The sequence below is a fragment of the Corvus moneduloides genome, chromosome 16, assembly GCF_009650955.1.
Source record: "Corvus moneduloides isolate bCorMon1 chromosome 16, bCorMon1.pri, whole genome shotgun sequence".
NCBI lineage: Eukaryota > Metazoa > Chordata > Aves > Passeriformes > Corvidae > Corvus > Corvus moneduloides.
Window position 1 is genome coordinate 3,776,205 of NC_045491.1, and position 21,613 is coordinate 3,797,817.

The window sequence follows — 21,613 nt, forward strand, 5'->3', positions numbered from 1 at the left end:
ACTACAGTAGGGCCAGGAATTTGCACATATTTGTTGAAGGATTTAGCTTACTCCCCTACTCTTAATTAAACCATGTTAACCAATCAGGAGAACATGGAATTAAAAAAAAAAAAAAAAAAAAAGAACCCCCTTGGAAATCATTTGTATCCACATCCCTGTGGCTTACACACATCCCTTTTAACCCCTCCCCAGAAACGCAGAGGAATTTTAATAGAAGGAGCACGAGACTGTCGCAGCACTCGGCGCTTCCATTGCCACCAAAGTCGCCCCCTTTAGTGGTGCTGACAATTTCTTCCGAGGCTTAAAAAGGCTTTGGGCTGCGAGAGGAGGTAGAAGCAGAGCAGAGGCTGTTTTGAAATCCTTGCTGGAGAATTAGAAAAAAAATAAATAAACCAACCCCAAACCACGAGCTCGATCTCCTCCAATGAAAGAGGTACCACAGGGTGTAGGCAGGTTGCCAGGCGAGCTCGGCAGCGTGACCGCACTGCATTGAGTTTCTTTAATGAAAGCCAGGAAAGAACACATTACACAGTGTTTCTTCTGAGAGCCAGCGAGCCTCCAGTGATTGAAATCAATAAAAACAGTCGGCAAGGGGCCCAGTGGGGGAAGAGAGAAATCTCCACTACAGCATTCAGTTTGCTTTCCACTTTCTCCCTCCCCCTCTAAAGTTAAACTCCGAAGATCACCATGACAAGCTACTTCGCTTCCAGCGCTGCGAAGACACTGGTGGGGATTTAAAGGAAGCGAGCGCTTTCCTTCGCCTCCCTGCCTTTGCTCTCCCCCCAGCGCGAAGGAAATGAAAGGCTTGTTTGGAATTTGAATCCCGCCTGGAAAAAACTTCATTGGACAAGTGCATCGTTCTGCATTTCAGGAAAGGGATGGATTTTACGGTCAGAGAATGCTAAAAGGTGAGAGGGGGAAGAAAAGCAGGAATCTGATCCAGCCGGAGCCCACGAACAGGGTAGGATGTCCAAGCCGGTAGAGGGGACCTCCGGAGCTGCGGGAAGGACTGCGAGCAAGTGCCTGAGATCATCCGCATCCTAAGGCACCTGGAACGCTGGGAACACGTAACGGACACGCCGGCCCAGGTAAGCAGAACCTGCTTTGACAATCCTGTGTCCCGGTCCAAAAGCCGAGAGACCCTTCTGCTCCAGCCTGCACAGTCTGCCCCATGCCCGCCCTCGTTAACCTCGGGCGGCTTAACGCTAAGCTTGCCTCGTCTGAGAACCGTGTCAGGCCGCTAATCCTCACTGAACTATAAACCGTGCACAAAAGCCCTTTGTTTACCCGTTTTGTGTTGAATTTGCGAGCTGACAAGGTAGGACAGGGCCACTGCACAAGTCCAGCCCCCCCAGGAGCTCCCGCTCCACGCGGGCCCGCTCGGAGCAAGGGAACACGGCTGACACCGCACGCTGGAGGCTGCCTGCGATCTGAGAGAGCGCCACTAATGGGTTTCTAATATGGTCCATATTTATCTATTTTATTTATGTATTTCAATCACCATAGCAGCCACATACAGAACATACTTGCACCGAGTTCCATGTGCTGCTCTGCACCACAACTCACATGCACGTGGGGGGGGGGGGGGGGGGGCTAGGCTGATTGTTTTGTCAAAAAGAGCTTTGCAATTAGTTGTTAACACAGCCAAGGGGGATTTCTGGCACGTTGTGTAGGAATGACCAACACAGGTTTATGCAGCACGTGTGTATTTGCCGTTACCCTCATGCAAACAGGCTTTATCCCCAACAAACATGGGCAAGGCACAGATAACAGCTGTAGATCACAACGTTGTTCTCAAGATTTTGGCCAATTTCAGGTGATTTATGTAGACCTCAGTGAGACATGGAGAGTGAAATCAAAGCCTGCCTTCTGCAAGGCAAGCAGAAATGATGATAGCTACATCTCTTCTCCAGCAGAGGCAGGAATTCACTGGGACAGATAATAAATAGGTGCCTGTGGAGCAAGAGCAACAATGCTTGTCCCCCTGATGCTGGTCATCATTAGATGTTGACAGCAACACACATGCTTACTGCTGGAGAGAGCTGGGGAGGGATTGGATGCCTCCACTTCCACTTAAATGTTTCGGCACCTCTTTATCCCCAGCCTGTAGGGTACAAAGTCTGGCTGGCTCTGAAGGTACAGAGAAGAAACTTCCCAGCATCTCCTCCAGCTCAGTACCAGCAGACAGAATGCATGAATTTAGTACAGCAAGTGCAGATGTGCATCTGCAGGTGCAGTGTTGCTCTTTCCTTGGAAAACACACACTTTTAAAGGGTCATTTTGTTATTTTCACATCACACAGAAATGGATGACTCACCCACTCGAAGAATGACCTGGAGAACACCCCCATGACCAAAAGTAAAGGGCATAAGTTGAAGCATGAACTATTCTAATAAAGCTATGAAAATAGCTGAGGCAGTATTTAAATAGTAAGAAGTTTCTAGACTAATTTATTAATCCAGTTTTGAACTTTTCACACAAAGCAATCGCAAAATTATGGCCAAAGGTGTAATTAAAGAGCAATAATGTACAACAAAAAAGCAAAGTTATGGTTCATAATAGAATAGGACTCTATATAAAGTTCTGGGCATACCCACAGACCCACAATTCATTTTGCAGAATCAGTTCTCTGTTTTGCCTCCCCTGCAAAGATCCTTTGCAGAAATGACAGCACCTTCATAGCTCAGGAATCACAGCAATCATTCCCACACCAATCAACAAGTCTGCTTTGCTCTGCTCTTGGAGCTAAATTTATCCTTATGCAGAGGAACTCATTAAAGTCTTTATTTAACATTTCAGACACTGAAAGCTTAGGTGGGACTTACACAACACATATCACTTGTACTGACATTCTCAGGCTCAAGTGATATTCCTCCCCATTACTCCCTCAGCAAAAAAATATATATATTATGTTTAAAGCGTGGGATATTTTTGTTCATAGTGATGCATTTTTCAGAAGCCAAGTGGCACGAGTGTCCACTCTTAACAGAATATGTTCTTTTCAAACACACAATGTAAGAAATAAATGCATTTTCTCAATCAGAAGCTGTGATCAAATACAGATATCCTAGCAGTCATACCAGGGTTTTTCAGTCATGTCAATGTTATTAAAGCAGATTCTGTGCACAGTGACCTATCCTTCAGACTCTCCCTTTGGAGTACGGAGATCTGGAAGAATCCCATCTTGCTTTGCTAAGTTAGGTCCAATAAAAAAGAACTATTGGGAAGCAATTTGTCGTGTTTCTACCAGTCTTGGAGGTCCCATAACATCAGGAGTACTTTGTCCTCAACAATGAAACACACCATCATCATAATCAAGAGCTCCTAATAGCTCCTGCCAGTTGTCCTTACAGCAATGCTTGTTGGCAAAAGAGCTGTTTGAAAACAGTCCATAAAGTTTTGAAACAGTCAGCAAAGTAAGTAGATGAAAGTATTTTAAAGGTAGAAGGACAAACATTTTGTTTCAATCTCCCCCATACAAGTCTTTATGAAGAAAAAGATCTGGGATTATGCAAAACAAGTTGAATGCCCATCCAAAAAATACTGAAATTCAACAGTAAAGGTGCCAACACCAGAGTCTGCTGAACACCTGCATAGCCTGTGTTAGGCGAAACAATTATTCATGCCTGCACTGGTGGAAAAAGAGTGTTGCCATCCCTTTCAAAGAACATGATCTGACACTTCTTGAACATGGTAAAGCTTCAAGGTGTCTCCTTTCCTATTTATACCAGTGGTTCATGTTCACAGTGCTGGATTCACTCAGCTGAGTATATTTAGTTTGCTCAGTCTCAAATTGACAGCTTCTCTGTAATGTTCTGACTTAAAAATGGAACATAATTAACATGCAGCTGGAGAAGGCACATTTTTGCCATTTATGGGAAAGACTAGTGAAGCTGAAGACTAAATATTAAATAGAAAATAAATGGTTATTGATCCCTAGGAAAGGTGGCTTTCCTTACAATCCGAACGGGAATCCTTCTATCTGACTTAGCAAAGACATTTTTGTTAGAAACAGCAAGGTCATCAAAGCCCATAAAAAACTTCATACCTCCTTACCAATGAGTTGTCACCTTCTTCAGCTGCAGAGTTAACAGGATGTATAGCTACAGGGAATGAATGTCCTGGGATATATATATACACTGTACTCTGAAACACCACGTATCTTCCCAGACCTCAACAAAACTTTTATTCATTAATTCCTTATTAAGTAAAACCAGCACCATTTGTAGTCAGCTATACTAAGATCTTCTTCAAAACCTAGCTAAGTATTCCAGAATGGGTTTCATCCATACCTACATTTATATACCCTCAGCTGCACACGCACATGTAGGCAGGAACACGCAACTTTCAATTTGTGATGAACAAGACCCCAGAGAAGACACTCCAAAAAACAGAGTGGGCAGGATTCATTTCTTTAGCAGAATGTGATCATTTCATCATTCAATCACCCTAAAATAGACACCCACAGCAGCCCTTGGAACACGAGCAGCGTCTCAGCTGTCCTGCACCTCCATCCTGAGCACAAGGGTATCAACAACCTCGGCTCATGTCTTGCCACTTGGTTTGCTTTACAATGGGATAAATGGTTTTGGAGACAGAGAACTGGACCCTCAGTTTGGTTGGGAAAAGAGAGACATCTTAACACAAAATAAGGAAGAAATGTAATGGCCATTACTGATTTTTGCATTTGACTTCCTGCCTAGTGATAACCAGAGATGGATGATTAAGACTGTGACAATTAATTTCTATGAAATGATTCTTCTTCTAAATATATATAATTTCCAGTAATATACAGAACCAGTATACTGAATTTGGTAATGTTTAGAGAAACAAGTACGATAAAGCTGTACTATAAAACTCAGGCACAGTTCAATTGCCACTGAACATCCTGTTTTAAGAAGTTCTTTCTCAAGAAGAATGATAAAGGAGGAATGTTTTTAAGAGCTGGCATGAATTACACAATCTAACTTTCCTCCAAGTCTGCCTGCTGCTCTTCAAATCCCCATGAGCAAGTGCAAGTGGTACTTAACATGACTGGTAGGGAGAAAGAATTTGAATTTGTTTCTGAGTTTGAAATGGTCTCCTGGAAGTTCCTTACAAAAACTCCATCCATAATTTCAGCATTTTGAAGGTCTCTGAAAATAAAGTGCAATCCATTCCAAAATCCTATTTATTCAGCAGCACTCTACATGTTCTTGTGAGCTCTCTGGTAACTACACATCTACGAGACCAACTTTTAAGCTCTCCAAATTTATCACACAGCTGAAAATACTGAAATGACATTTGGTTTTTACAGCATCAGGTGTGCCTTCATTATGCATTCGGGAGGTAGAGCAGAAAATTGAAAAACAATCATGATTTAAGAAGCTAAATTAAAACCTGTTGACTGTTCAGTAAAAATGCTCCATAAAACCTGTTTGTATTCCAACAGACCACACTGAAAGGTATCACTGTAAAAGCAGCACAAAACAAGGTGGTGGTGGTGTTTGTTATTTTGGAATTAAGGCATCTAGCAAGTTATCTTAGAACAAAATTGTATTAATCTACATTTCAATAATAAGTACCTTAAGCATATGTACAAAACAAATACTAGAATTTACACGGATTGAGCCAAGCTTTTCCTGCTGAAGTTACACTTTACATCTATGATCATCCAGGTATAAAGACAACAGGAAACAGCAGCTGCCCACATAATTTTAAAGTTAAGTACAAAATGGAGAGGGTAACTACAGATGGGATAATATGTGAAGTACAAGAAAGCCTGGACCCACCCACTAACGGGAGGATTAAGTTTATCACATACCTGTTCTGTTACTGTGTAATTTTGCAGGGATCAAAAGAAAGTTTTAAGATAGGAACAACAAGGAATTTCTTCATGGCATCCAGGGCAGCACAGGACTGGAGATGGTCATTAGAAAATGCAGATGGTCAAAGGTAAATGTTTGAGTTGTTAGTGAACCAAGAGTCAGCATTTCCATGGTGCATAGTGATAATGGTTACAGTGGGATTAGATGGCAGAGCTTTGAAAGTGAAGTAGTTTATGCCTGGCAGGAAAAAAAGAGGGCAAAGGAAGAGAGAGATTTACAGCAAATGGAAGGTCCATCTCAAGGGAAATCGTGATCTTCAAAACAAAATTTAAATAAAAATTAACTAGTCTGGAAAAAAGCCAAGATGTCAGAATTCTTTGTTGAATGGGAACAGAAAAGCTTCGTATTTCTTTTTGTAAATGCAAACAACAAAACATACTTTGAAACAGAAAAATTAAACTCCAATCAAAATGAAAATACGGATTCTACCTTAATGAGAGACATTCCATTATTATGAATGTGAAATGAGCAAGCAAGTATGATACTTTTCTGTTGAAGAATAAATTAAAAGGCAATATGTTTCCTAAAACAGGTTAAGGAAAATTGCAATCTCCAAGGAAAAAAAAAAAAAAATCAAGTTTGACAAAGAAATTTCTTCATCTTTTTTTTTTTTTTTTTAACTTTATTTAAAAAATTAATACTTTCCCTTGGAATACAGGGAGTTAAAATTGTACTGGAAGGTCATAAGGTAGAAAATGGAGATATGATCTCCTGCCAGGGATGCAGGAAGCATGGTTACTGAATTGTAAAGTCAAGGAGAACAGGGAACACTGGAGAAGTTAGGGAAGCCAGGAAAATCAGAACCTGTTTTTCTATCAAGATAGCAAAGACAAAACATTGCACTTCCTGCATAGATTCTTCCAGATTCACTGAGTGAACTCGTCAGTTATTTAAGGCTTTCCTAACATCTGTCATTGACCCTTAAAAACTTTTGGCTCCAAAAATTCCAACGCAGTTTTGAAGCACTGACTTACCTCCCACTGTACATGCCCAACCAGGCATCCAGGAACATTCAGAGGTGACATTCATGGCAGATTCCAACTTCCAAGTTACAGAAAGTTGTCACAGCCACATCTATGTAATTTAAGTACTTGATGACTTAAATCTGCCATACCTTATGAACAACAGGAATAGAAAATCTGAAATAAATACCTGAAGTGCATGAAACAGGGCCAGCAGCAAGGCCAGGAGAGATTAAGGTTGTGCAGAATGATGAGAGACCCAGGCCCCACAGCTTCCGCACAATGCAAAGCTGAGCTTAGCCACCAAAGGAATTCTGCAGGAGACAAACAGTGAGCAAAGCTGCAAGTAGTAGGTAACAAAGTTTGCATAACATTTTTCAGCTCCCAGCTTGGAGTTATTTTAGGGCATCTGAGAGTTTAGAAAGGTACCATACCATGGTTTAACTACTGTAATTAACATAACTAACAGTTCTGGTCTATGCTTTCTGATGTTTAGGTGCATGATTCAATTCCAGTTGCATTTAGGGCTTCTAAATTTCAAGTGTTTTTAAGCATCAGCAGAACATTCTATTACTGCATTGCTGGGCTAGGTTTGGCCAAGGGTGAGATACTGTGGTTAGCAATATCTAATGACTAATCTGAGATGCAATTTCATAATTACTTCAAGGATTTCTGCTGCTCTAAAGAAGGCACTGGGAATTATTCTAACAACCAGCCCAAAGAAGAACAGTGATACATACTGAGAATTCAAACAGCGTGCAAAATGGAGAGAAATGCATAAACTCTGCATACAGGAGGCCCTCACTGGCAAAATATATAGAATGTTCTTAAGCTGACAGTTTTATAACTCTAAATGGTTTTGCAAATGAAATCCAAACAAAAGAGCAGAGATGTACTCTAAATCACTCAGCAATTGCTGCTTAGAAAAACCAGCAACCACTAACTCCTGCAAACAAAAACAGTTGCCTTAGGAAAGCTTAATGAATGGAAAAGATGTCAGAGTTTTTGTTGTTCTTCTTTCAGCTTTATTTTTCTATATTCCTGAATCTATACACATAATGATTCAGTTCACCCTGACAAATACTGTATAACCGACTATCAATCACATCAACTTTTTATATGTTGAGAGCAGTCAGATACCAAGTGATAAAGTGAGTTCAGGCAGAGGGCATATGTTAAGCAGCTGTGAGTCCTTTACTCTGTCTGTAACCTAAAAGCTTAATGTCATTACACAGAGCTCTGATTTCTTCCTTGCCTGCCTTACACTAGAATACCCATATTATATGGACTAGAGATTATTAACTTAATGGAAGAAATACAGCCACATAGTGACTGCAGCAGAACAAACAGTATGCTTATAAATTAGATGGAGCATATTCTGCTTGCAGTGAAAGATTACACAACCAAATACTTCTGTTTAGGCTCCAAAGAAAGCTTTACACTTACGAATAAAAATCTCAAGTAATAGTTTTAGCAACAGTTTAAACCTGGATAAGTCAGTACTGTTGCCAAAAGACACACTCTCCATTTTGTCCCACCTCTTCTCCCACCTTGGTACAAGTGTTTGCACAGTTTTGTAAACCCATTTGGGTGAAAATTACCTCTCTGTCCCTTCACAAAGGTTACTTTAATACCAAATCAGTTTGTTAATTTGATTCACTGTGAACATTTCTGCCAGCAAAAAGAGGAGGTGATAGAAAGGTGCAAGAAAGTGCAGGTGCAGCTTGTGGGATCCCATTTTTTGCACCCTCTGCCTAAAGACACCATTCCTTAAAAAACCTTAAGTGTAAAATACGTAATGTTGCTATATGTATCCTACCTTTTACATACAGGGGTGATGAACTGTAGCTTGTCAACTCTCAAATTACCACAGATCATTTGGTATTTGTTGCTCTTTAGTAGCATCATGCATTGCTGTTTTGGGCTTTCAGTTATTTCCCTCTAAATTCAAAATGATGGTAAAGGTCTAGTAAAGGCAGGAAGCATAATTTTTGCTTCCAAGGGCCTGAACTCAGGTGTTTCATATTATTTAAGAAAAGCATAATTTTGATTTCTTGCAGACACAAGTAAATTTTTAAAATGGCAACAGACAGCCAGTACAGCAATTAATAAAGGTCTTGAGTGTACAGGACTCACATTTCCACAACGCTGAGAGTATTTGTATAAAAGGGAAGTTCCCCCTTTGTTCTTCATCCTCTCAAGTGAACTGCTGGTTCAATTAGTTTCTGCTTTGGCTGCTGTTCTCTGGCTGCTGGAGCTGTGACTGCCTCAACTGCAGTGTTTCACTGTCCAGCACAGACACTGATTTCCTGCCCATCAGAAACTCTGAGGCACAGCCAGGGAACAAACAGGCAGCTGCCACTGGAGCTGTCAAGGCTCTGTAGCCATTTCAAGGTGTAACTCCAGAGAGAAGATGCTGGTCTGCTTCCTGCAGTGCCAAATGAGCAACAAGATCCCCTTCACTCACTACCTACCCATCAGTGGTCAACAGACACATCAGAAACAAGTCCTCTGTGGCAGAAACTCATGGGTTTGCTTGCTCATTCAAGTGGGTAATGGTAGCAGTCAATTATTGAACTGCTCCAGCAGTTTAACAGATGATGACTGAGCTCAAAATGAAATTTTACTTGTATCATTTAACTAATTAAACAAACAAATGCTGCCATCTAATAATAACTCATACCCATAACTTCATTAAGATACCTAATGTAATAAAGAACATAGGTTATCTTCATATACTGTACAAATCCAAATATATTGCAAGATGTGGTCGAGGCAGTTAAAGAACAGCAAGTGTTGCCATCCTCTGTCCTTCCCTTGGCGTTTCCTTTCGGACTTGCATCACATCTGAAGACACCATTCAGTTCAGCAATGACTCAAAGCAAATTCCCCGTTAGGAATTAAGCTCTAGCAACCTTTAAAAAAGGTTCACGATTCTGTAAACAGAACATCCAATAATCACCCAAGTCTGTAAGCTCCCAGCGGGCACACACTGTGATAGGAGACAGCCCCAGCAGAACAGAGCAGAGCAATTGTAAAAATCAACTGACAGTTTGAAATCTTAACTGCCAAAACATGGAAAAATGTCTTTGACATGCCTGTGTGTCCCTGAGTCCACTCCTGTTACTGGCTAATTAGTAGGAAATCTTAACTAACAGTGTGAAAAAGGAGTTCACAGTTTCTACTTCCAGGACAGGAAGAGGAATGGTATCTAATACCAATGATTCAAACAGTGCCAGGATCTTGAAGCACAGCCATTGAGTTAGAAGTTAATCAGACACCTAAATTGAGAATTTCCACTTGGGAACTGTGTTTATTTAGTGTCAGGACAGACTGTTCTGCTTTCTGAACCCGCACACATAGAAACATGTTTATCTCAAATTCAAACTAATGTTGAACTATCAGGTTATATTTTTGCCAGATATATATAGGTAATTTAGAAGTACTTCAGCCAATCAGTGTATCTACAGAAGAAGTAAGGACTTAAATTTGACACACTGGTGTAACTTTCTCAAAAGGGTAAAAAAAAAAAAAAAAAGAGACTGTGTGAACTTCCAGTTTAGCTATTTTATGAAGACCTAAAAAAATAAAAATTAAACATTTGTCTGACTTATTTTCATTGAAAGGGTCTTTTATTTTGACCACAGTACTTAGGGCCATCGGTGCAGAAGTAATGACACAGAGAAGTGTTCAGGTATAAAATGTCTAATTCCTCAAACATTACATTAATTTGTTTTCTAAACCTAAAGCAGTATTTGATCAGTTGAACAAATACTTGAAATGCATTTGGCTAGTTATCTATTTAGAAAGAGAACAAATTTATTTAAAAGGATTTCTTTTACCCTTTGGTCACCACAGAACAGAAGTTAGATTGAGCTCACAGGATTTTAGGATTTTTTTTTTTACCTGGTCTCAGATTAGACCCCGCTTAGGAGGTTATTGCTGTCAAGACACCAGTGATAATGGGAAATGTTTTAGGAATAGGAGTGCTTTAACAGGAGAAGACATACATGCTGTAAGAACTGATAATGCAAAACACTCTTCATTTACCACTTAAATAAGCAGGGCTGGTTTAGGACATCTACATCACTGGACCATTGAGGTAAAAGGAACAGACTTTTGACAGTAGGAGCACTCATATTAAAATCTGTGCAAAATTTCTGACTTAACTACAAAAGACAAAGTCTGAAGAAGTGAAAAGTGTAGTCATATCAAGGTTTGTTTTCAGTTTAAAACTGGCACATGATCAAAAGACTTGAGACACAGTTGTTGCTTGCAAATGGATAATTAGCCTGAAACACTTCCTAAGCTGATCAGCCAATAAATTTACTAGAAATAAAAGCAGAAAAATATCTAATACAGCTCCTCTTACAAGCAACTGTCAAGGGTATTTTAGGCATTTTTATCTATTCAAAGAGTACATCTACAGCCAAACTGCCTGTATATCTTTCCTTTTTAAATAAAAAAACTACTTTACATCCACATTGGGAGGTGTCAGAAACATAACCCATATAAAAGAGCACACAGACCTCTAAAGGCTTCAGAAATCCTTCACCCCTAGTAAAAGCCTTGTATCTTCCATTCCTTTCAGCTTCTTAGATTAAGGTTTGTATTTGGATTTCAGTTCAAATTAGGCTTAATGTTCCTGGTACTGTCACAATGTCAAACATTTATAATTTTCCTCATTCTGTCCAAAATCTTTTAAATCGTCTGTCTTCCTTGCAAAGCTGCAGTAGGACACCAACTGCAGGTTCTCTGAAATACTTCTGAAGTTACACTGAGGGAGATGCCATTTGTGAATTCTGCTGGAGCATATGCTCAGTATATAAAGTTATTTACGTGCTGTACAATAAATAACCCAGCAACATAAGCTTTCAACACATTTGGAAGTAAAGTCATAAAACCAGTCTTGTTTTGGCCAAAGTGCAAAAATTTATTCGCAACAAATGTTGCAAATAGGAAGCCACAAAATCCACTACAAAGACAGACAATTCCATAGCATTTTTGTGGCTCTTCCTCCAGAGTGATTATCAGAATTTTAAAAACCAGGCCATATAATACCTGACCTTCTGGGTCATCAGGGGTTTTTTTTGTATCTGTGTCCTCATGGCACGTGCTCAGCTGTAGATGACAACCAGCAGCATGAGGAGTAAGCCACAGCAGCACTTCTGGGCCTTCATTAACACAGAATCCAGGGTACAAAGGGCTCCACAGCAAGCGGAGAAGAAAATGGATTTATGATATCAGTACAGGCAATACATTTTAAAGAGCTGTAGGGACTCCACAGTAATTAAGAACTTCTTGGGATAATCGTTCACAGAGTATCTGGCTTGTGGTGACTCCCAGGCAGGGATCTTGCAGAAATGAGTAATTAGAACCTATTACAGTAAGATTAAGATGTCTTTGCCTGAACAAGCATTGGGTATAGCAGCATCCTTCGGGAAGAATGATGGGTGAAGGTGTTAGCTGCACTCCCACCAGTTCTTCTGGAAGCTCTTAGGTGGAGACACCTCTGACAAAGCTGCAAAATTCATTTAATGCTCATGGGGACACTCTGGGTTACACACACGTGTCCACTTGGTTCTGCAGCTGGTTGGTTATTTCAGGAGCACATTGGGCAGGGCAGGTACCACCTTGGGTGGGAAGATCTCCAGGGTTAGTGACAGGAACACTGCCCCTGGGACATGATGGAGCACTGGGCTTGTCCGTGTCTGTCACTACCAGCAGTACTGGACAGTTTTGGAGCACTGGGTGTCACCAACTGCGTGGTTTGATGCCAGAATTTTGTATGATGCCTGGATCATTTGAGGAGCTTCTGGTATAAGATGCCAGCTGGATCACTGGCTTAGGCTTTCCATTTCAGTTTACTGAAGAAAGTGATCTTCAGTCACATTCTCTCCTCCCCAGTGTTTGAGTGGAATGAATTGAAGAGGGGGAAGGACTAAAAATACATGGAAAACTTGTAATGATAAGTCAGTTCTGAATGCTCATAGAGCTCACATGGCTAACATGAAATCCCTCACAGCTGTGAGTAATTAAAAACTGTAACTCAACAGATAAAAAGTGTTTGTAGGCAAAACCACAACTGGATCCTCCCTTGCAGCAAAACTGTCTAATAAGGTCTGGACTTCTATATTTGCTGATATTATATCTGAAGGCATCTCGGTTCAAATGGTTTCCTGATCAAAGATAACATATGGCACCAGAAAGAAACGAGTCTCTCCATGGCTGCAGACTCACACCACCTTCAGCACTGAATCACACCAGAACCTTTAAACTGGAATGTTACTGAAATGCCAAATCTAATGCAGATAGCAACACTAAACTTGCTGTGCTGTGCCCAAAAACTGCAAGAAATCAAACAAAAGAATTCATAAGCTCTACAAAGAGGATTTGTGAAGGGCACTTTACCCTGGGACCAGTTACAGTTCCAGTCTGGAAGTTCAGAAAAGAAAGGAAACATTAGCATTTCTGTACTCCAAGAAACAAGGGGGAAACAAAAATCTTTGAATACAACTTTCTTTCTCAGCATCAGATTCATTATACCAATTCATCACAAACCTGTATATTTCTGGTTACTCAAACAGTTGTGGGCTAATATAGGGGGGAAAAAAATCACTAAAGAAGTCAGAGTTCATCCCTACTGTTCTTAAAATGTGGGTGACACAATGTAATAATTTGAATTTTTTCATTTAGAATGGTATCTCTCATATAGTTTGTTCCTTCTGCCCTGATTTACAGTTTAAACCCCCCAAATTATAAAAATACTTTCTATTTTAGCCTTTTTGGGTTTGCTGTATTTTTTATTACTTTATCAGGCCTTAAAACCTACAAATGCCTCTCTCTGACTTAAAGAAGAAAATACTCTCTTGTGTACACATGCAAAAAGAACATTTAGTATTCAATCCTTTTAGCTGCAAAATCAAATGCCCAAAATCAATGGAACACAACGAGGAATCAACATCAGACACACATTTCAAACACATTACACAAGTGATTAAAGAAAAAAGGGAAGAAGTCTAAAATAAACCTACTTGCATAACAGCCTGTGTACAACCCCTTGAGACTTTAGAGCAGGATAAATACGTTTCAGACGGTGCCACTAATGTGACGTTTTAATGGTGTGAGAACGATAAACAAAACTTCTTAGAGATAGATAATAAATGATGAAAGACTGTGATACAGTTTAAAGGCCCAAATAAACAAATATGCATTGATCTTTTTCTGCCAAGAGTGGACATCACACCACACCTGGTGATGGATGCAAGAGAGTTGAGAATGTTGTCACTTTTTCTGGAAAATGAAGCAAAACCACAGAAACTAGCACGAGAAGCAGCTAAGTTTAGCCACCACATTTGGCTACATATATTTATATCCTATAAATACATGGGCAGCATCTAAACAAGGATGCAACTGTCATTCCCTTTGTAAGAAAATGATGAGTTGTACTATGCTAATAACATCCTCTGAAGGAGCGAGGAATCAGAATTGATTTTCATGAAACAACACCGGAATGTGATTCCACACTTCAGTAATAATATTTTCTGCTGTAAATGTGCAGCAAAGATGTGTGCAGCCAAAGGATGGTAAATACAGATCGAGGGAGTTATGCAGCATCTGGTCCAACCCAGTTACCAGCAAGGGCAGGGGAGGAGGACACGGGAGGACACGTTCTGAGCTACGATGCCTTACTCTGATAAGGGAACTGGCTGGAATTACTCTTGTATGAGCTCATTTCATACTGTGAGCATGATGCTATCACAGAAGTGCTTAAAATGAAAGCCAACACAGAGATTCCCGTTACTCTGCTTGACTCGGAAAGAAAAAAAAAATAAATTTACACTGAAAGCTTTGTCCTCATTCTTATCATGAAGTGTGAGTTACACAATATGCCATCACAGGAACTGCATGTCCCAAGAAAAAACTCTTTATTTCATTTAATTTAGAATGAGACAGAACTGGGTCGATATACCACCATGACTGCTTTGTTTGTCAACAAAGACATGTACTATTGCCTATAACTCAGTTTTAGGGGTATATTATCTAGCAGTTTGTTTTTACTACTGGAAATTGTGTAAGCTTGGACAAGGATAACATTCAACATTATCAAATGAGAGGCACCAGAGTTATGATTTCTAGGCACAAGTAATAATTGGATTGGAAGGCAAAGTTCAAGAAAACAGTAATACTCTCGTGTATTAACAGAAGGCCTGTTCTGCTCTGTAGTGCACTACCCAAGGCCATTTCCTTCCTTAATATTAAAATTCTAATCAGCCTTCATTTCATCTGCAGAAATTTATGACCTAGTCCAAGTTCTGTGTATAGATTTAGAAACAAACAGACGTGGAATATGAGACCCAGCATGTTATAAATTCTCAATTTAACTGTAAAAACCTGTACGTGCACAGGGGGAGAATGTTTAAAACACACCGAGTTCCACACAGTGAATTATTGCTATGAACCCTGCAAATGTCTCTAAATACAGCTGTATTAATTCCAGATTTGATATTAAGAGCCTAGATATCAAACTCTGAGGAAACTGGACCCACTGTAGAAGAAATGAAAATGGAGAACTATAACCACAAGAAGAAATTCTTTACAAATTTACCTTCAGCAGTGCTTTCCAAACTGTGGGGTGCTTGCTGCAAGCAATGTGCCTGTTTCTTCTAAGCAGCTTGTAACAGCTGCCAGAAAACCTGAGCATGTTCTCCTAAGCATTGCTGCTGTTTAAGTCAATGCCTTTGGCAGGATCTGGGTTTGAGGACTTCCAGAATACTTGAAAGTAAGCTGCTGCTTCTAAACAGAGAAAATAGTTAGCTCACTCAAACCCTTAGCTGTTGGGGTTTTTTTTTGCTCCCAAGGAGACACCTCTGACTTGAGTATCGTATCTCAAAATTAAGCCAACAGCAAAGAAAAGGAAAAGGAAGTCTGGGAAACGGAACAAAAGAATGTTTACTCTGCAAGGTAAATCAGGGAAATGGCTAGAAGGGCAGAATTACAAATCTAAATGCTTGAGTCTCCAAACAAAACATTAAAACATCAAGCTCACTCTTCAAAGAGCAGTAACAAACCCTGAAGATCACAAGTGTGAGGGTACGCGTCGTCTTCATGCCTCGACATAGCTCGAGAGTGGGTATTTATGTCAAAACAAATGGGTGGGCCACTGAGAACTGTGATGTGGCAAATCAACCACACCACTTCCCCCTTGTTGCAAAATCCCATTCTTCTTTTCTGTCTCAACAACACGTTCAGTCCACCTCCAGCTTCTCCCTGCTCGACCACGGCAGCACTCACCATCCTCTCCTCAAACTCCATTCCGCAGTCCTCACCTCTGGTAGTGCCAGTTTCGCATGACACACTCAAAGCTCTGTGTCCCAGCAGCAGGGTAGCTGAGAGATAAAGATAACCCCGTGCCATCAGGCAGGTACCAGCACAGGAGGCAGTGCAGGCATCCCACTGCCTGGAGTGGTCACGTTCACGCAGCTGCTTGGCAAGAAAGTGCCCACGTTCAACTCCCTGAGCAAACCCGGGGCAAAACACGTCCCCTCCTTGGAGCTGCCTGGCCACACACGGTGCCATGGAGCTGTCAGCACGTTACAGAAAGTGCTCTTCAGCCATCAGCTCTGCAGCTCTGACAGAGACACGTGTGAAACGTCAGCTCTGTGTGTGTGCGCGTGTAAATAAAGGCAGGTCAGCCTCCAAGGCTGGGACATTGCACAAAGTCTGGTATGGGATGGGTTAAATCTTAGGGTGCATAAATAATTTTCAGTGACCACGTCAAAAAAAGAATGGATGGTGAAGTGCAAGAAACTGCTCCAGCTGGTCATGGAGCCACTGCTAAGGAATTCAGCCGAGTCCCCAGGCCATAGCACTGCCTCCAGACACCAACACCAGCTTTTAAATCCACAAAAGCTCCACTACCTTACACTAAACTCAGAACCAGCTTGTTGCAATACTCTGGGAGAGAGAGGAAATAGAAAGAGGAAGAGAAACCTCACTCAGTCCATGCAGTTTGGCAGTAAGCAGAATTGTCTAAAATCCATCAAGTGAAATTGCATGTTAATTGTAAGGTAGTTTTCAGTATTTGAATACAATTTCCTCAGCACTCTTCCACTCCGTAAGACACACCTGACAATTAGAAGCAACTCTGCAGGTGCCCTCAGCCTGATCCACCTGCATGTTATCAACACACAAATGTTGATTTGCCAAACTTAGCATCCTGCAGATGCTGTTCCAGCAGGTGCTGCTGGGGCCACTTCTATTTCAGACCGCAGAAGCAGTTCACTGACTGACCAGCAGCTCTAAACTACATTTGGGAAAGCATCCCAGCTCTCAAACTTTTTGTTTAGTCTCTCTGAGCATCTGTGAATAAATAAATAAGAAAATTCACAAAATACCACTACAAACAAGCAATTGTAAAAAGTGGAAGTTAAGAACGTAATTAGATTATGACATTTATAAACGTAATCATAAAAAAAAAATTCTACAAGTTAAAGCCTGTAAATGAATCTTCATTTATATAACAAGCAATAACAAAAAATCTCACTGGACATATTAGTAATTGAGACTGACCTTCAGTGACTGGGTGCACAGACAAACCCTTTTAGGTGATTTTTCACTTCTACTGTGTCTCAATTTCCTCAATAAAAGGGTGGGTTTCCAAATGCTGGGGAAGGTTTGGTGGTTTTTTGTATTTAACAGACTACAGCCATAGCAAAGACTGCTTCTCTTTTTTTTTGTTTAATTTTACACAACTAAAGCACACAATCAAGTATCTTCAGAAAGGACATGGCACAGCTTTTATTCTGCCTGCTTACTCTAGATTAAGTTACTATTAAAAAAATCATTTACAAAAAACCCAAAAATCCTGCCCAGCCAATAAGCACATGAATTTCAACAGGAGACAAAATGCCAAAAATAACAAGGAGTTATGGGGAGCGGACACTCAACTGTATGTGTGAACATAGAACTGTAAAATTTAGTCTCAAAAATGACTAAATTAGGATTTCTCTACACAACAAGTTCCAAAGAAAGACACTAAACTCTGCCATTAATATTTGCTATTGTGGAGAGCAGACATACGGTAGTGAAGGCAGCATCTGCCACTTGGAAACCAGCTGAGTGACTTCAAACCTGGCATTTGTGCAAATCTGTGCGTACTATAATCTAACATAAAAATATTAATTGAGAAGCATATCAAGTTAGGCTTGTCAGCCTTAATATTTTTCTGGTAATTTGAATGGGGCCAGAGAATAAGATAAGTATCTGTACAAATCCAGTTGGCTTTACTTCAAATGCAAAAGCTTGCTTCTAAGCTGCACAAGAACAGGAGCCCTATAAAATCAAATTTTGAATGCAAAGCCAACCCAGTTCTGCTCATCATTTTCTACTCTGAATCCTGTCTGCAGCAACAGTTTCTGGTGAGCTCACTGTACTTCCCTGAAATACTGTACAACATACAATTATTTTTGTATTTAAAACAAGTTTTGATTTTTTAAGTTTACACTAATGAAATATTTTCATTAGCACTGTTAAGCTAAAGATTACTGAGCTTTCTTTGCAGCTTTTAGGGAGTTTTTTAATCAAGCTGGTCAGTATTCCCCATCTATCAGTGAAGATCAGCTTAATTTGTTTAGCAGCTAAAACTTGGAGCGAACAACAGTATTTTCAAAACAAATACATCAAGTTAAAGCAAGGGCAGTTGTGGTTCATCTGAATCACATGGCTCCAGATTTCAAATCTAAGCTAAGGAAATAGAGGTTATGACATCCTGCAGCTGCGACAAGTCGTGTTCGTAAAGCAACGTTAAATCAAGACCACTTGGCCAGTTCAGGCAGCTGCTTGTGTGGAAGTGAAAGATCCCATGAGAGCATTAAAAAAAAAGAAAGGTTCTGGTGTCCTAGCCAAGCCCCCCTTCCTTCACTAAATGCTACCAGGGACTAAGCTTCTTCAGAGCAAATGACCGTGGAAGGTTGTTGCCAAGTAATTGCTACTGATTTATTTACATCCAATAACGGGAACAGGAATCAAACACTTGGCAAAATACACGGGCAAGTAAATTACAAATGGCCTTCCCATGCTATAGAAGTGCCAAGTGCCTGAGCCTGCCCCTCAGTAAGTTGGTTTTCAGAAAGATCCCTTGGGTGGTTTGATTCACCATAAGGCCGTGCAAATGCTCCCATCAGCTCAAGGACACGTCAGTGGCAGGGAGAAGCAGCTGGAGCTTCATCAAGGTAGTGGTGTGGGTGCTGCAAGTTAGGGGCACACTTCTACACAGATAAAAGTTTTCATTCAGCTGGGAGTCTCAAGAAGGAAGAAAGGATTGGGTCTGGAAATGCTATTTTCCAGTCTCCCATTTTTGTAGCATTCATCCCTGGAAGTAAGGCCAGGTGTGCTGGAGCTCTGACCAACCTGGTCTGGTGTGTCCACAGCAGTGGGGTTGGAAGTAGATGATCTTAAAGGTCCCTTTGAGCCCAAGCCATTCCATGATTCTGTGATTTTAAGATCTATTTATTGATACGATAAATACTGTTAAAACACCTGAGAGCTGGCATTTTCAGTTACAGCAGAAGGGAAAAGTCTTTTCCAAAATTTTGTGAGAGGGTACTGGTGGTTGAAACAGCGGGACCATTCACTGCTCCCCTGAGTACCAAGAAAAAAGTGCCTGTAGCTTTTCCCTTTTTTCTTCCTTTTCTTTTTTTCCCTCTTTATTTTTTTTTAAGCAGGGAGGAAGCATGGAGCAGTAGCACTGATTGGGGACTTTCATGACACTATCTGGATGCCAGTGTCATGCTGTGTAAACATGTGGATCCATTAGACAATTGTTGGAAGCAGTGAATTCCAAATTTGATCTAGTGATAGGACTCCTGCTGTTTGGAAAAAAAGAAAATGGGGTTGCGAAACCACACAAGGAAAACGCTTCAGACTTCTTAAAAAAAAACCAAAAAAACCAAAGAAAAGCACAGCGTGAACAATGATGAACTGGATGGCCTGCAGATCCCAGCCTCTGGAGAGTCCTGACACACAGAAAAAAACCACCTGAGCCCTTAGCTTGATAACTTTGTAAAACTTACTCCAACCTGAAAGGATAAAAACATTTTGCATAGAGAAAAATTCATATCCACATGCAGAATACAGAAGATTTTCCTTGCTAAACGACAGCTGCTCCAGTGATTTTTATCTTGTTGCACATTTCTCGTGCAGGCTACTGCCGGAACTACAGCCGGAGCTCTCCGGTATTCCCAGCGAAGCTGCCTGGGGAAGGGAGTGGTACTTAACTGCCTTCCTTTGGTTTGTGCTGGCAAAGCAGCACTTTTTGCTTTGTAGTATTTAATGGCCTAAAACACACGTTGGAATTAACTCCTTCATTAGCTACACAGCTGCTGCTCCTTATCGCTTTCATTTTTCTTACCTGTAGCACTGCAAAATTTTATGTTCTGATTCAGAATTCTGTGTGATGAATACAATACATGAATTGTATTTGTTAGAATATCAAATGCAGGCCTCATGAATAAAAGTGTAATTACACGTGACCTTTGAAATCATACTCCATTCTTTATGCTATCTAGAAATAACTATGCTCATTCTGTCCTTGCCACAATTTCATTTCAAACTGATTAACCAGCATTTTATTCCACTCAAGTTGCCTACATTAAAAAAAAAGCCAGCGAGTTCTGCTCCCAGCACAACTGCAAACCCACTTTAAGGCTGTCACTACAAAACTTGTTATTCATCTCCACAGACTTACAGATGTGAAAAGCCGTGTGTATAGCTCAGCATTTCCATTATGATTCATGTTGTGATTTAATCAATTCTGAAACATTGTTTACTACATAAAAGAAATTGTACTTCAACAGCAAGGATCAGAAAGCAAGAAAATCAATCGAGAAGGGCTCCTGAGTAACTAAGGAGGAACACATTGTCCTTGGGAAGCTGCAGGAGGTCAGCAGTAGCAAAGCTTCTCTTTGGAGACTGCTGGGTGACCACAGAATCTTTCTCCAGCCCAGCCCTAAGAGCTCCCTGAGCACACAGCAGTGGTCCTTGGAGTGCAGATCTCAGTAATGCACCTTGCTATGCATATGAAGAAACTTGTGCAACTCTGCCAGCTGAATTTAACAGTTTCCATGTCTAATTCTAGTGATATCCATACCCCCATGCAGAAGAAGCCACAGGACACCACTAACGCACTGAAGAACTGCATTACTCAGGGGAAGCCATCTCTTGCAGCCTCTCCTACACAGCTGGAGCTTCCAGAGCTCCAGATATGTTACAGCTGTGCCCAGGTGGGACTTCAGCAGTGACAGGCACCAGCCAGGAGAAGCTCTCCACAGCCAGTTTCTGCTCTGAAGCATGGGGCAGCTGTCCCACTGCGTCCCTGAATGCAGCTTAAATTTGCATGAAAGTATGAACAGAAGAGCTGCTCCTTCTTTGCATGGGTTTGTGGCAGATTTATTTTTGTTCTTGAGAAGCCAGCCAGAGACTATGATGGACCAGCCACTACTGCAGGGTTTTACAGCCACCAGAGTTGGTGTTGGGCATCTCCACCTGTGTGGCACATCACAAAGACACGTTGGCCACGAAAATCCCTTTCTCTTAAGATCAAGACCACAGAAAAATAGTAACAGTTTGTCCTTCTATTTACTATTCTCCATAAAACTAGGGAACTAAAATTACAAGCAAAATACTGGTTGCACTGTTTGTTTTTCTTGGGTCCTTAAATGCCAACCACAAGATGTCAAACAGAGGGCAGAGAGGCCAAGGAGAGCAGGGGAGCTGGGGAGCCTT

General features: G+C 40.8%; 2 protein-coding genes across 2 annotated transcripts in view; one reads left to right on the forward strand and one right to left on the reverse strand.

The window, feature by feature from the left end:
• The window catches only part of C16H7orf50 (chromosome 16 C7orf50 homolog), a 35,072-nt gene extending 34,464 nt beyond the window's left edge, over positions 1-608 (reverse strand). The window contains exon 1 of the mRNA XM_032125640.1: positions 398-608. Within this exon, the coding sequence (XP_031981531.1) occupies positions 398-490 (93 nt within the window). The 5' untranslated portion in view covers positions 491-608. The remainder of the gene's footprint in view (positions 1-397) is intronic.
• A 126-nt stretch (positions 609-734) lies between these two features.
• The window catches only part of GPR146 (G protein-coupled receptor 146), a 48,954-nt gene continuing 28,075 nt past the window's right edge, over positions 735-21,613 (forward strand). Inside the window, exon 1 of the mRNA XM_032125635.1 lies at positions 735-1,088. The gene's annotated coding sequence lies outside the window, so the exon portion shown is untranslated. The remainder of the gene's footprint in view (positions 1,089-21,613) is intronic.